General features: G+C 41.8%; 1 protein-coding gene across 1 annotated transcript; it reads right to left on the bottom strand.

Annotated features, from left to right (window-relative positions):
* Nucleotides 1-2,616: 2,616 nt before the first annotated feature.
* On the bottom strand, nt 2,617-4,043 carry dio3a (iodothyronine deiodinase 3a). The gene has a single exon (XM_062397522.1). The coding sequence runs from the start codon at nt 4,002-4,004 to the stop codon at nt 3,216-3,218; it is 789 nt and encodes a 262-aa protein (XP_062253506.1). The 5' UTR covers nt 4,005-4,043; the 3' UTR covers nt 2,617-3,215.
* Between the last annotated feature and the right edge of the window lie 9,988 nt (nt 4,044-14,031).

Below are 14,031 nucleotides of genomic sequence, written 5' to 3' on the forward strand. Positions count from 1 at the left end.
CGGGACTCCTGCTGCGTTACTGCACGTGACTGACCTGCAGCCTTAACATTCTCCGGTGGTGGAGGAGCTCTGCACGACGGGGATCAGTTACCTGGGTAAAAGGAGTTAAAATGTTAGACTGCGTATTAGTCACTCAATCAGCATGGGTTGTGCATGTATCAGTCCTCCGTAGATGCTGTAACTGGGCATCAAGGTCGAAAACAGTACTTCAAATAAAGGTCGTTATGTCAGATAAACACACACATACAGTTGTCTCTATTCCAGGACAAAATGTCCATGGTTTTAAACATGTCTCTGTGTGTCTGTTTACACCAGTAAAAGACGATTGTTGCACAGTTCTTAAAGTTAACATGCAGAAACTCAATGTGCTTTCACTAAAAACCTGTTTTTGTGTGCTGAGGCCCCCGGGTTCCCATCACCGGTTACATGTTCATTTGTTGAGTTATGGGCCAGAGGGGGGAAGGGGCCCTCAAAGCGGACTAGAGAAGCTACAAATAAAAACACTTCAGCAGAACAAGTTAAATCTCCTCAGCCGGAGACCCTTTAACCCTTAGTCCCTGTGTGCCTCGCACTGACAGATGAGACCTTACATCCATGGAAAATCCCAAATGGAAAGAATCCAGATCCAGACGGTTCCAGTAGGGGTTTGTTTTCACGGGTGCAGACTGGACAAACTGGAGGTTACACAACATTTCACTGAGGCAGGTACCACTCTGTCAACCTGTCAGCTCCGCACACAGCAAACACTTGATGTGTTCCAGATGAGCTGTAAAGTAAAGTCACTGTAAAAACCTACACAGCTCTGAGGACACTGGACTTCCACACTCTTCTACTGGTTCCTCCGTCTGTTTAGCTTGTGACCAATCACACTCTGCAGATCTGTTGTTTATGATCAGGTCAATCGAAGTGAATCCTTTTCCTGTTTATATGAATAAACTATTTATTCATTTGGAAAATATCTCAAAATTGGTATACATTTGTGTAGCATCATCACTTTCTGCTTTCAAATCTTAAATTGACTCACTTGGGGCTGCAACTAACTATCAAATGATGTTAAAAATAATGAGAAACAAAGTGAGGTGGTCTTACCTGAGCAACAGTGAAATATCAAAATACAGTGTGTCAAATGTATGAATATAACAAAAGAGAATAATCACATTGGAGAAGATAAATCTGATGTTTTGTGAAGGCTGAATGGTTAATTGATATTTAAAAGACCTTTTATAGACTGACTAAGTGATTAATGACTATTCAACAACATTATTCTACAGCATGTTTCCTCAATGAACACCCAGGTTGAGTGTGAACCTGAAGCAGAAGATGACATTTCCAGACAATCAGGGACTGGAAGGATGTGGGACCTTCCACCCCCCCAATCTGAGAAGCTTTTCCATTCGAACATCACAATCCTCACGTGACGTCCAGTTTGCTGCAGACGAAGCTGTGATTCATACCCAGCGTTTTCCTGGTAAAAAAACTAAAGTAACACACTTTACCGACAGCGGGCATCCTTTGAGGGTCTTAAAACCCTCTTGTGTTTTTTTTCTACACAGATTTATGCCCCATTTGTGGATGTACCTTCCTTGCTGGGATAAACGGCTCCAGTCTCCAGGGTCGACCATCAATAATGTCACATGGGGAGGCAAGGGAGGGGGGCAGCACAGGGAACCAAAACCAGTCAGTGTTTGTGTCAGATATCTGGTTTCTGTTGTGTCTTCACTGTGTCACGACTCCTATATCCACGGTGTGACTCATGGTATCGATTGTATGATTATCAGATATAATGAAGCCTCATGGGACAGATCAGTCAGCGTTAAATCACTGAGGAGTTGAGTGTTATTTCAGTATGTGCTTTAGGTTGCACCGGAGTTCTGAACAAAGTTAAATGCCTCCACTCGTAACACTTGGAGAGCTAAGCCGTGAAAACATTTGTGTGTTTAGACCCTTATAGGTGGATATATCACTCAGCATAATAGGATCAAGTGTGATTATCCTCGCTTAATTGTAGGAGGTCAAAGGCTTAGGAAGGGGCTGTGGAGAACAAAGCGCGGCTTCTTCGCTGCAGCATTAACCGAAGACCTATAATCACCATCTATACAGTTTAAAAAGAGGCTGACCACTAATTAGATACGACACACTTCAGCCTGATTGAAGAGACCAGGACGGATTTTTGCTTTCAGAATAACCTGAGTGAATGAAAAAGACTCGGAAAGAAATTGGGCAGGATAAAGAGTGTCACATGAAAAGAAAATCCGGATGAAAAAAAGATTTCTCTTGTTTTTTTTTTCACTTTGAGAAAACATCATCATTTAGCCACAGATCCGCCTTAGAATATTGCTATAATTTGTATATGTTTTTAAGGGTCAATGAGGATTTTTCATTGTAAAGTTATTTCATTTTTTCTGCTTCATGCACAAATTGCATCTGAAAAGGGAATTTTTTCAGGAGGAATCCAGGGGAGGTCGGTTGTTCTTTACTGGTCAGGAAATTACACATTCATCCTGTTTGTCTGCTCCATGTATGAGACTGTGGAATCTATACACTGCACTGCTGTTGTTACAACAAGAAAAAGAACACAACAGCTCCCTTGCACGCAAACAATAATGATAATACAAAAAAATGCAACTTACACAGTGGAAATATTTTATATAAAATAAAAAAAAGCTGGAGTAGATCAAAACATTTTATTGTATGAAAAATATATCCATAAAACGTGACAATATTTACAAAACAGTTGAGAGCAGCAGCCTCACTGTGATCTGCAGTATGACAAACATCAGTATCGGTTCTCTGGACTCAGCCCGTTTAAAAACCGAACTTCACAACAGTACTGAGGAGCACAGTGATGCGCAAAACTCACCATCCTCCTGACGGATTCAATGAAGGCGCATTTACACACGGAGAGGAAATAAAAACCGAACTTTTGACACACAAATACTTTTCTTCATAGACAAACAATATGCCCAAACAAACCTTTTTTTTCTGAATGGATCCTAACAGGATGCATATTTCCAATAGGAAATGCAGGAGCCTACCTTAGCACATCCGACAATGTTGAACAAATCACTTTGATCCAGTCATATAAAAAATAAATACACATAATAAACCATTAATGAGGGACACAATCTATCTATCTGGAGTTATAATACCGACAAATCTGCAGCAGTGTTTCTAGCTGTTTTCGCCACAGCATCTGTGGAAAGATGGAAATAAATCTACACATGGATAACTAGATTATTGGATTTCACCAGCCTCCCTCTGTATTGATCCAGCCAGTCTCGGAGCTCTGAGATCCGGTAGCCCTCGGGTCCTCTGCCGCCCTGGTAAACTATCTTTCCCTCCTGTAGAATATAAAGTCTGTCGAAATAAGCCCCGTACGCGGCGTTGGAAGAGTTCTCCATGCTGTCGACGACCAGCAGGCAGCCGGGCACCTCCAGGCGCATCAGCTGCGCCGCGTTCAGCCGGTCCTCCAGACACCGGTGCTTGGGGATCTGGTAGGGCGCGTCTGTGCTCATCCAGCCGTCGGAGGGGTGCGCTTCCTCAATGTACACAACCACAGAGTCTGCGATGTCTGCGTTCTGCTGCACAACTCCTTGGAAAGCCTTGAGCCGCGCCATGAACGGTGGTCAGGTGCAGCTGCCAAAGTTGAGGATGAGCGGTCTCTTGTCCTTCACGTAGTCGAGGATCCGGCTGCGCCGCTGGTCCTGCAGCTGAACAACTTCGGTGTTGGGCGCTCCGTGTCCGAGGTGCGCCGCCTTCAGAAAGTCCAGCTTGTGGCCATGCCACACCGCTTTGAGGGACTCCAGGCTGAACAGGCGATTGGAGTCGGATATGCAGAGAGGAGGATCGATGGCATCGCCCTCCTGCTCCCTCATCCTGAATAAGACCCTTTTCCTAATGCAGATAAAGTCAAGCAGCCAGAACATGACCGCTGCCACCAGGAACCGGGGCAGCAGCACCAGGCAGACTATGGCATTTTTAATAGCTTTGATAGTATTCATCATCAGCACAGTGACAACCCGAGTGGTCTTGCGCTGAGCACGATCTTGTGGGTTTAAGTTGGGATACTTGCAACTTCCCCTCTTTTTATAGCACCGGCAGATTTGAATGAATCACACCCCGCCTCCAAACTGGGGCCGAGGCCTCACATGGTGGGGATTACCTTCTGTCAACTCCACAGCTTTGAGTCCCAGCCAAAAGCCCAGGGTGCGCCACAGCAGTGCGTCGTTTGGACAGCGACGGGTAGGAGTTTTTTTTTTTATAAACAAGCACCCTGTTAAGTTGTGTACTTTTAAAACAATTTTCTCATGATGGAGGTGTGATCAGGGAAAGCATAAGTTGTCTACCATTGTGCTTCGTGTGTGAGAGGAGTCTGAAGTTGGTGCTGGTGCAACAACAATGATCACAGGGCATCTGAGCAGATGCTGCCAGGCTACACTTGTAATCTACTCCAATTAAAGAACTGTCCTGTGTCAATGTCCTCAACTCATCCAGTCACCAACACACGTGGACTGTTTGTCCTGATGCCACTTCACATTAGTTAATAGCAATGTGCCAGATAAAACACACATTTTATTACATCCTCACAAGCCTAAACTCGTGTTTAAATCCCTGTGATGATTTACGTTAACGCATTTATAATTAATACTACATCACAGTGTGGTCTGCTCAGGAACGCCACATTTAATTAAACTTAAAAAGGAGGAGATCTGTGACAAGGATGAATTCTGATGACGTCAGAAAATTTTATTTCTTAGAATCGGGAGTTCTCAGATTACAAATTAATCTCAGCCTTTAAACTATTTATTTTCCCCACGTGACCGTAATCCTCTTCCTCAGGTGCTCTGATGTAAGTAACCTTACAAAAAAATCCCCAAAACCCGCACACACACAGACACACTAAGCTTCCTGTTGGGGTAATGGAATACCGGTCCTTTGCTGCGGCTCATGTAGCAGTCGAGCACCTCAGGATATGAATCTCTACGAAAAACTTTTTGTGCCAGAAAGAAATAGAAATCTCCCAGGTTTCGCCGTAATATCTATAAAACTGTGTGTTGATTTCGCTACAGGAACATAGTACATGTACACGAGTACTTCAGCAGTACAGTAGGTATGCAGGGAAGGTACACTGGCACTGGCTGAATCGCTAGACACCTCATAAAATCGCATGACACCTCATACATTCAATGCTAACTCCCAGTTGACTCAAACTGTAAGGCGAAGTATGTTGATGTGGTACATGTGTGTAGATTACATGTACATGTGTGCGTTTGTTCCATTAAACTCATGTGTAGCATACTTTACAACACGCGGGCAATTCATGTGAACGCCACATGTGTGATAAACGAACCGCGGCCAGCGTGACATGTACGTCATGTGTGCAACATGTGTGTCTCCATTGTGAGTCTATGCTGTTAGCATGTGTAAGATCTAAGGTCAGATCATAGGTCAGATCTTGGACAACCTACAAAGGTGCTGAACGTCACTGAGGTGTTGAACGTTACTTGGTTGAAAGGTATGACACGTCATTCTTCACCCAAACAGCAATTTTTGAAAATCATTTCAAGGTTATATTGTTGCCTAGTATTGTGATCGGAGGCGACTTTAAGATTCAGATATTGACAATGTTTCTTATACATTTGTTCTGCTATGAAAGTGAATCCGGCACTAAATACATTATTGGGCGTTGTTTTTAAATCTCGGTAGAAATATTGAGACTGTCTGAGGGTCTTCTTTTCATATCTGATCCTAATTTTATATTTGACTTCTCTTTTGATTATTGTTCCTCGTAACTGTGAGATCAACTCTCGTATCCTGAACCACCTCTCTCCAGTTAAACCTTCTGCCGACTTTTATGACAAAACAGAGATCTTGATTCTGAAGTACAATCTTTTAATGAGCGCTGCCCTTCAGTCCTGGATAAAGTGGCTCCTTCAAAGACAAGATTGTCCTCCGATAAATTCCTCTCCTTGGATGAAAGATGCCATTTCAATCAACCCTCCATAAAGTGTAGCCTTTGAGGAAATCCACCCATCTACAAGATCATTATCAGTATTTAAAATGAGAGCGACATATTTCTCTAATCTTCGAATTATCCCCAAATCCAGTTGGATACCATCAGCAACATCGTCTCTTCAGCTTTTTCAGGTCTTGATAACAACATTCTCTTCTTCATTGGTGAGATAAATTACACACAGGCAAACACCATTGCACCATTTTCACCATGCAGACTGGTCAAATCCTCTTCTTGTTTCTTTGACATGTTTAAAAATGTTATTTATTCAGTTGGCCCCTGTGCTCTATAATCAATGGCTGGTTGACATCTGATCATGTAACAGCTCATCTTGCCTGATCTTCACCTGAGAACTACAAGAAAATGGTGAAGACATCTTTAAAGAGCCTTCCTCATGTGCGACATGAGACATTGTATTGGGACGAGTAGATAATTATGGCATGACAGAAATTATGCATTAAACTGGTATACGCAAGGCTGCTATACAGTCAACAGTATAACATTACTCAGCATTTAACGCAGACAATGCCGACCACATTGGTAACTTGTCCATTTGGATCACGTCCAGCACCAATGCAACACCACATCAATCTAATGATATCAGTGAAGCTGCTTTCAGACATGCAATGAACTCAGGAGACCCTGTGCGGTTGTTCCGGAGGAGGTGTATGTGTGAACCCAAATGACTGAGCGAGAGACTCATGGCGTTTGTGCAGACTTTCTCCGCCTGGCCCCCTATTATGAAGTCTGCAGATTCCGATGGGAGCACACAGGGGGGGGGGGGGCTCCCTGCAGAATCACCTTGAGTGAGGGGGCGGTTGGTGATTTTTTTGCTCAACCATCTCTCACCTGAATCCTCTGGAGGATTGGTCGCTGTTGTGAATGCTTCTGAGCAGAGAATCTTTGTGTGGGTAGAGCAAGACCAGACGCAAATCTCTGGAGGTCCTCCGCAGGACATGTCTGGAAATGGCTATTCAGTCAGTAAGGCCAGCGACATCCACTATCACTGCACAAATATATGACATAATCGAACAATTGTAGGAATAACACTGACAAGGTGATTTTAGGTAAAGATAATAACATACCCCCCTTTTTTTTGTGTAACGTTAACTGCCTTGTTGCAGCAAAACCCCTTTATCAAGTTCCCAAGCAAAACTGCAATCAGGAAGACGTTCCTCTCCTCCCATGTTTTTAACAATCCCTCTCTTCTGAACAGTCAGTTTCTCTCCCCTGACTCTCAGCTGTTAGTTCAGTGCTACGATCAATGAGTGACCCACCTCCTCCCTATCACCACCTCAACTCTGGATACCTGGTTATCTCCCTCCAAACCGTCCAATCAGAAGATCTTCATGATACGACCCAAATTCTTGCTCCATTCCTCATCACCATCATCGGGGAGGTCTCTGAGGGGCTTAGTTCATAGGACTGCTTCTCTGGTGTTCTACTTCCTGCTGGGGTCCAAGCGTCAAAGTCTATTACTCTCAATAACTTTGAGTCTGAGCGTTCTAAACAATTCTCTGGAGAGATCAGACGTGTTTAGGGTTAAAAGGAGTTTCGGGGGATCTTCATTGTCACGGTTGCGATAATAGTAAACATTTGTCATCATGGTTAACAGAAACAGATGTCAGAAGCAAAAAAACAAATGCTATCTGATTGTTGAAGCCAAATGTCTTTATATCATAACAACACTTCTGTAATTTTTTGCTGGGGGGCGAGTCATAATTACTACGGGGCTGATGGAAGTGACTAACACTCTTGTTTGTCTGGGGAGGAAAACCTCAATTCATCAGCTGTAGTAAATTTACTGTCTAAACTAACTTTATAGTTTATAAACCATACTTTCCCCGACAGACCAGCAAGATAGACCGCTAACAGTAACGACAAGCTGAACCAAACTAACTAGCTGTTAAACTGAACAAATCCCCATTACTACACAATTGACCTGGTGAGGTATTTGCTTAAAGAGTGTTTATAAATTGAGTAAAGGATTTTGGAAAACTGTAAACGTTGCCAAATATCTGTCTATACTGAGAGAACTACAAGGTGTAACTGATACTGACACACTATACATTCAGTCATAATTACTACGGGGCTGATGGAAGTGACTAACGCTCTTGTTTGTCTGGGCAGGAAAACCTCAATTTGTCAGCTGCATTAAATTTACTGTATAAACTAACTTTATAGATATATATATATATATTTATATCTATAAAGATATATTAAAAATAACTCACTGAGCTGCTGGCCTCCTGAGATCGGTGATCAAACCAGTTTTTTTTATTGTTGTGTGAGCTGTCTGAAAAGACAGACTTTAGTACCTAAATTATGGATTACTGTCATAATCATTTTGTCGCCCAAGGACTTGAACGTCAAAAGATAAAGTCTTGCCACATCTCTCTCAAAGTAAATTCATATTTCTTGCCTCGCCACAGTCATTAAATCTCGACTTTAGTCAGATCCGTCACGCACTATGTATTAATTGTATTTATCATGGCTCTGTTCCATGTTAAATTCTTCTAATCTCCAACTGATTCCTTTACGGTTTCCTGAGGCCAGTTCTGTGGCAGCGGCTAGCGTATTGTTGACTGTATTGGGTATTTTCACGCATCTCTGATTATAATTACAAAGTCAACACTTTTGACTGTGTCATTCTTCAGATTGAGTGTGAAGGTTTATAGTCTCAAGATAATTGGGAATATAAAACACATTAAAGCTTTTCAAGGGTAATTTAAGAAGGTCTAAGCTTAGTTTGATTTATACAGCTCAATATCACAAACTTGCTTCAGGGGGATTTAGGATCTGAATTGGATAAAGCATGGAATCGAATCAGAGCAGAGCAGGAAAAAATAAACTTTAAAAAGTTGGGAGAAAATTGAAGAATCCTCAGGAAGAGAAAAGTGAGAGTATCAATCCAAAGAGAAAGAATCAAACTGAATCACGTCCGCAAATTGAAATGATAATAATCAAATCAGAGTACAATTCCAAAGCTGAAAATGATAGTCATTACTTCAATTCCTGCTGAAGAGGGCTAAGCTACACATAAGATGATGATGTTGCTGCCTGTAGTGCACACACAGTACATCGTCATCACACACATGTGCACACACAGACTGATGTTACATACATACATACGTGCACATACATCCTTGGTGGTGGTCTAGTCAGTGTATTGCACAGTGTTCTGATCAGCGACTGTGTCTGTGCTCTGCAGGCATACTACATCTGGCCACACATTACTGGCTAAATGCCATTCACTGGTCTGCCGAGCTTATTCAACAAAAGCATTCCAGGTTTAGTGTGCATACACTGTAGTTTATTGGTTAAGCCCTAATCTCCTGTTACAGTAAATCCTTGTCATGTTTGACTGCAGGGTGGCCGCAAGACATGTAGGGGAGATGTCACTCGTCTGCAGCCCACAATGCAATGAGTCAGAGAGCAGACGACTGGAGGATATGCACAGTAAATTGATATCTCAGTCAAAGGTTTGTCTCGGTTGTCTTCGGCCTGCAGATGAAGTTATGGATAGATTACCCAGAGCGCCACAGTAATACAATACTGTCAAACAAGCATGTATGTTTAAGTCAACAATGGTCAAACAATTTGACGAAGATTATAGTCATACTTTTAGGTTCTATTTTAAGTTTAATATCTTAAAAAAAACTTTGGTGTTATTTTATAGTTCTCATAATGGTCTGTTTTTTGATTTCCGTTTGAATTAGACAATTATGCATTTTTATCCACTGGTTATTAAACACAAACATTTTTAAATAAACTTAAAATGAGGCAAAAAAGTGATTGAACTTTGAACTGCTATCGCTAAATTGATTAAAATTACACTTGTCAGAATCCCTTACTGTAGCATTAGTCTCATTAGTAATTATTACTGAAACTATTAGTCAGTTAATCAACTAGTCAACGGAGAGACAGAAATTCTGGAAACAGCAAATTGGCTAATCTATTAAGTCATTAATCAAACTAAAATGTCAAACCTTCCCATGATTTAGCTTCTAATCTAATCATCTAATTAAGCATCAAACGTGAGAAATTGAACAACACTGTTATCACTCATAGCAATTTCAAGATGTCAGCTCAGGCGAAAAAATAAAGACATAAGTTATGGATTTTTTTTCATATCTGCTTATGTTTATTTAACCATTTCTGTAATGTTAATATTATGTTTACCTAACAACCAAATACTGTCTTTACACAACATTAAATGAGGATGCTTGGTAATAGTGAGTCTGCTTCGTTATGACCATTAGTGCATGTGATGACAGGCTGTGTCTTAATGAGGGCAGCTCATTTAGATTGGGAGGCAGAGAGATGGACGTCGTGGCTGTAATGAGTCCAACAGCTGACTCATCACTCCTTGCTCTGCCATTTTCTTTTTTCGGGAGTCATTTTAACATGTGCGTTATCTTTTTTCTTTTGTGTGTGTGTGTGTCCTGCAGTTCTTTTACTTTGTGGCAGTTTCTCCCTCCTCCAATCTGTACCCCTCCTTTTTCCTTTTTCTTTTTTTCTCCGCCGCGCAGAAACAGTATTAACACTCTATTATCTGAACCCTCTTTACTTTCTCACAGCAAGAAAACAGAAGTGCTTTGATGGGAAAAAGGCTCACCTGCTGTGCCTAAATTTGCTTCGAGGAATTACTCTTTTGTTGTCGCGGCTGAAAAACCAGGGTTGCATTCTAACCTGCTTACTTCTTACCTCCTATAAACGTTGCTGGATTCTTGGCAGCAGCGCCAGGTTCATCTGAGGACAATGCAGAACTGGGAAAACAGCCCTTTTTCGGCTGCTTACTTATTGAGATGGCGGGGTTCCAGAGACCACAACTGATGGAATATCATAAACACTAACCCAGAAAACAGATTTATGATAAGTTTCAATGCTGGCTCCTTCTCTTTCAAGTCACTGATATCTCACTCCTTTCCGCGGAATAGAATAGAGGATAAAAATCAACCTCTTCCCCATCCTCCGCTTCACCTTCCACGACCCCATCTAAATCAAAGAGCACTAGTGTTCATGCTCAACTTGAATGAACTGCTTTTGCCTGCCCTGTGGGCTGTTTGTATCTCATCAACTGGTGGGCCAATGAGGGGTGGACTAACATGTTATAACAATCCGTATCATCTTGCCAGTCACATCACTCAAGGAATTACGACTTTTCCTTTCCCGACAGACCAGCAAGAACGGCCGCTAACGGTTACGACAAGCTGAACCGAACTAACTAGCTGTTAAACTGAACAAATCCCGATTACTACACAATTTTTCTGGTGAGGCGTTTGCTTAAAAGAGAATTTATAAATCGCGTAAAGGATTTTGGAATCTGTTGCCAAATATCTGTCTATACTGAGAGAACTACAAGGTGTAACTGATACTGACACACTATAACTTCAGTCAGTGTGTTGGCATTGCGATGTCTGTACTGTAGCTGTAGGGTTCATGATAGGGTTACAAATATAAACATTGGAGGAGTTAAGATCTGTCTGTCAGCGAAAAATAACACCAGTCTGAGCCAAAACTTAAAAAACACTGACTCCTGATCCGTTGTTGGTAAACACATCTCATCTTCTACATAATTTGAACGCAACAAAAACAACTTGTTTAGTAAATGGCCACAAAGGATGCTGAGAATACGTCGAAAGAATTCCTCTTACAAAAACTATATTTCACAAAGCTCAAGATGTTGGGTGTTTACAGACAGGGATAGTCACAAGTGGGCACTAATAGAAGCAAGTTTGCACTAAGAGGTGTGCATAGAGGCTGAAACGGTTTCGTAACTTGGTTCTCCTCTTGGATCTTCATACATTTATTCCGTAAACATAGAGAGGCAGAGGAAAGAAGACGACTCTGGAGGGAAATAACAGATCGAAATTTAGTTAGTAGTTGAGATCAGTCTGTCTGAGCTGAGCACAAACACACACACAGTTGGTGCACACATGGCTAGTTAGCTGGGGCTAATGTCTGCACAGCCGGCACGCTGGCTTTTTTTTTTGGGGGGGGGGGGTGAATAAACCCCGACTGCACAAAAGACTCCATGCTCGAATAGCACAAGATAAAAATCAGCTTCCTGGTCCGTCTGCGCAGCACAAATGTCAAAACTGTAGGATTGTTATAATTTCTACTTTATGGTCACACAACATCTGCGTCCACATCTGAAGTTACCTTGTGACATATCACTGTAGAGAAGCCACAGGTGTAAATTCTACATGAGTGCTGGCAGGATTCTATGTGGCTAGTTCAGTTTCAGGGTCCCACTGGGACACTTGAGGCGAACAGGGCCATGTTCTTAGTGACACCTTTCCTGTCATGACGGGTCAAAATGTATGCTGTGAAGACGGCCTATAGGTGGCGCTGGTTGGATAATAGCGCCGGCTGCTGGGGGATGTCTTTGGTTTGGCCTAGTTTCTGGTGGTTTGCATCAGTGTAATTTATCAATTTGTGTGGACGTTACTTCATAACATTACTGCATTTCTCTTCTTTTCTTAGGATGTTAGGATTCTTTTCTTCTTTTTTGTTCTTTAGATTCATGTCTGTGGAGAAACTGTATCAAAGACAGTGAGCATGAATTACTGATTTGTTGTTTAATTTCTTTCGAAAATTCTCTCTGGATCGACAAGTCTCTTTTGACCGGTAGTTCATTTTTAAATATTATGGATAGACAGTGCAAAATAATTCACAAAGAAAACCTCACAAAAACAACGTTTCATGTCCATTTCGCAGACATCTACACCGTCTGTGGTTTGTGAGGTTCCTGGCAAGTCTTCACACAACTTAGCGTCTCCAATTGTCGCTGCCCTTATTTGCACTCGCCGAGTAATGATGATGGCGAGCATGTCAGAGGATGTCCTCATGTGGCTTCTCCCACTGCTGCCTGTTTGAGCTTATTAGTCAGTGCCCGTCTGTACAGTCATTGATGCCAGTCCCCAGGACAGATGGTGGCAAGACAGGGTGAGTGAGAAAACCTGTGGCGCGCATGCACTCACACACGTACCCAAATACACAAACTTGTTTCACTGTGCATGAAAAGAAAAACATACACCTTATTTCTGTTAAAAAAAATATCATACCGTGTCTATTGTGCTGTAATTTTGATAAATTAAATAAAACTGACTTTGGCCTTTATGAGTTTTGTTTGCATCACAGGACATCATCAAATGTAATGGAGATAATGTTAAGCCTTAAGTATTAGAGGGATGTTCTGCTATAGATCTGTTCCTATAGGAGAAACTGACTCCAGTTTGTGATGTAATGTATTCCCGTTAGAAGTGAGGGAGAGGGAGTCAGTTTTATTTATTAAATTATTCAGATTTTGTTGGGTTTTTGTTGTGTCCACGTGCTTAAAAGAACACAAAAGGTTAATATGAGGTTTGTGTGCCGACCAAAAAACTAAATCCCTCAGCAGTGCTGTCCTCATGAGGTCATTGTGCACTCAACAGTGTTTAATAGGATGTGTTTTCTGCCCTGAGTTGTCTCTGCGGGACACTGCTAAAGCAGTGGGACAAACATCAACTGGCAGCATTTGTGATGCTGGACAGGAAGGTGAAGCAGAACATTAAAGGCTGAGATCTTTTGGGGCAAGCGGAGTAGGTTAACAAACTGAGAGACAACATTACTAAGATGTAAAACGTGATGAGCATGGATGGTTGTTTTTTTAATGAGGGGTTTGAGGATCCTGGTGATGTCTGGATCAGCAGAGTGAATGATTTTGTTCTCACATTGTGCTTCATTTGACAGATTGAACACCAACCATCTGGATAATTTGAAGAATGGCACTCAGAGCTTACATCTCCACCAAGGCCCAACAATCCTACCCATGATTGTCTAAATTTAACGGTAGAAATATAATAGAAAAAAGTGGTCTGTCAGCTAGTATATTTTATCTGATAATTAAATAAAGTGGAAAAAGTTATATCTGGATTTTGTTTTTGCTTTATGTAATTGGTTCCTCCCCAGCCCAGGCCCTGATTCCTCAACCAAAATTGGTGAAGGCCAGCTGCACTAGAGGATTTTCAACT

This window comes from Platichthys flesus, chromosome 10 (genome assembly GCF_949316205.1).
Source record: "Platichthys flesus chromosome 10, fPlaFle2.1, whole genome shotgun sequence".
NCBI lineage: Eukaryota > Metazoa > Chordata > Actinopteri > Pleuronectiformes > Pleuronectidae > Platichthys > Platichthys flesus.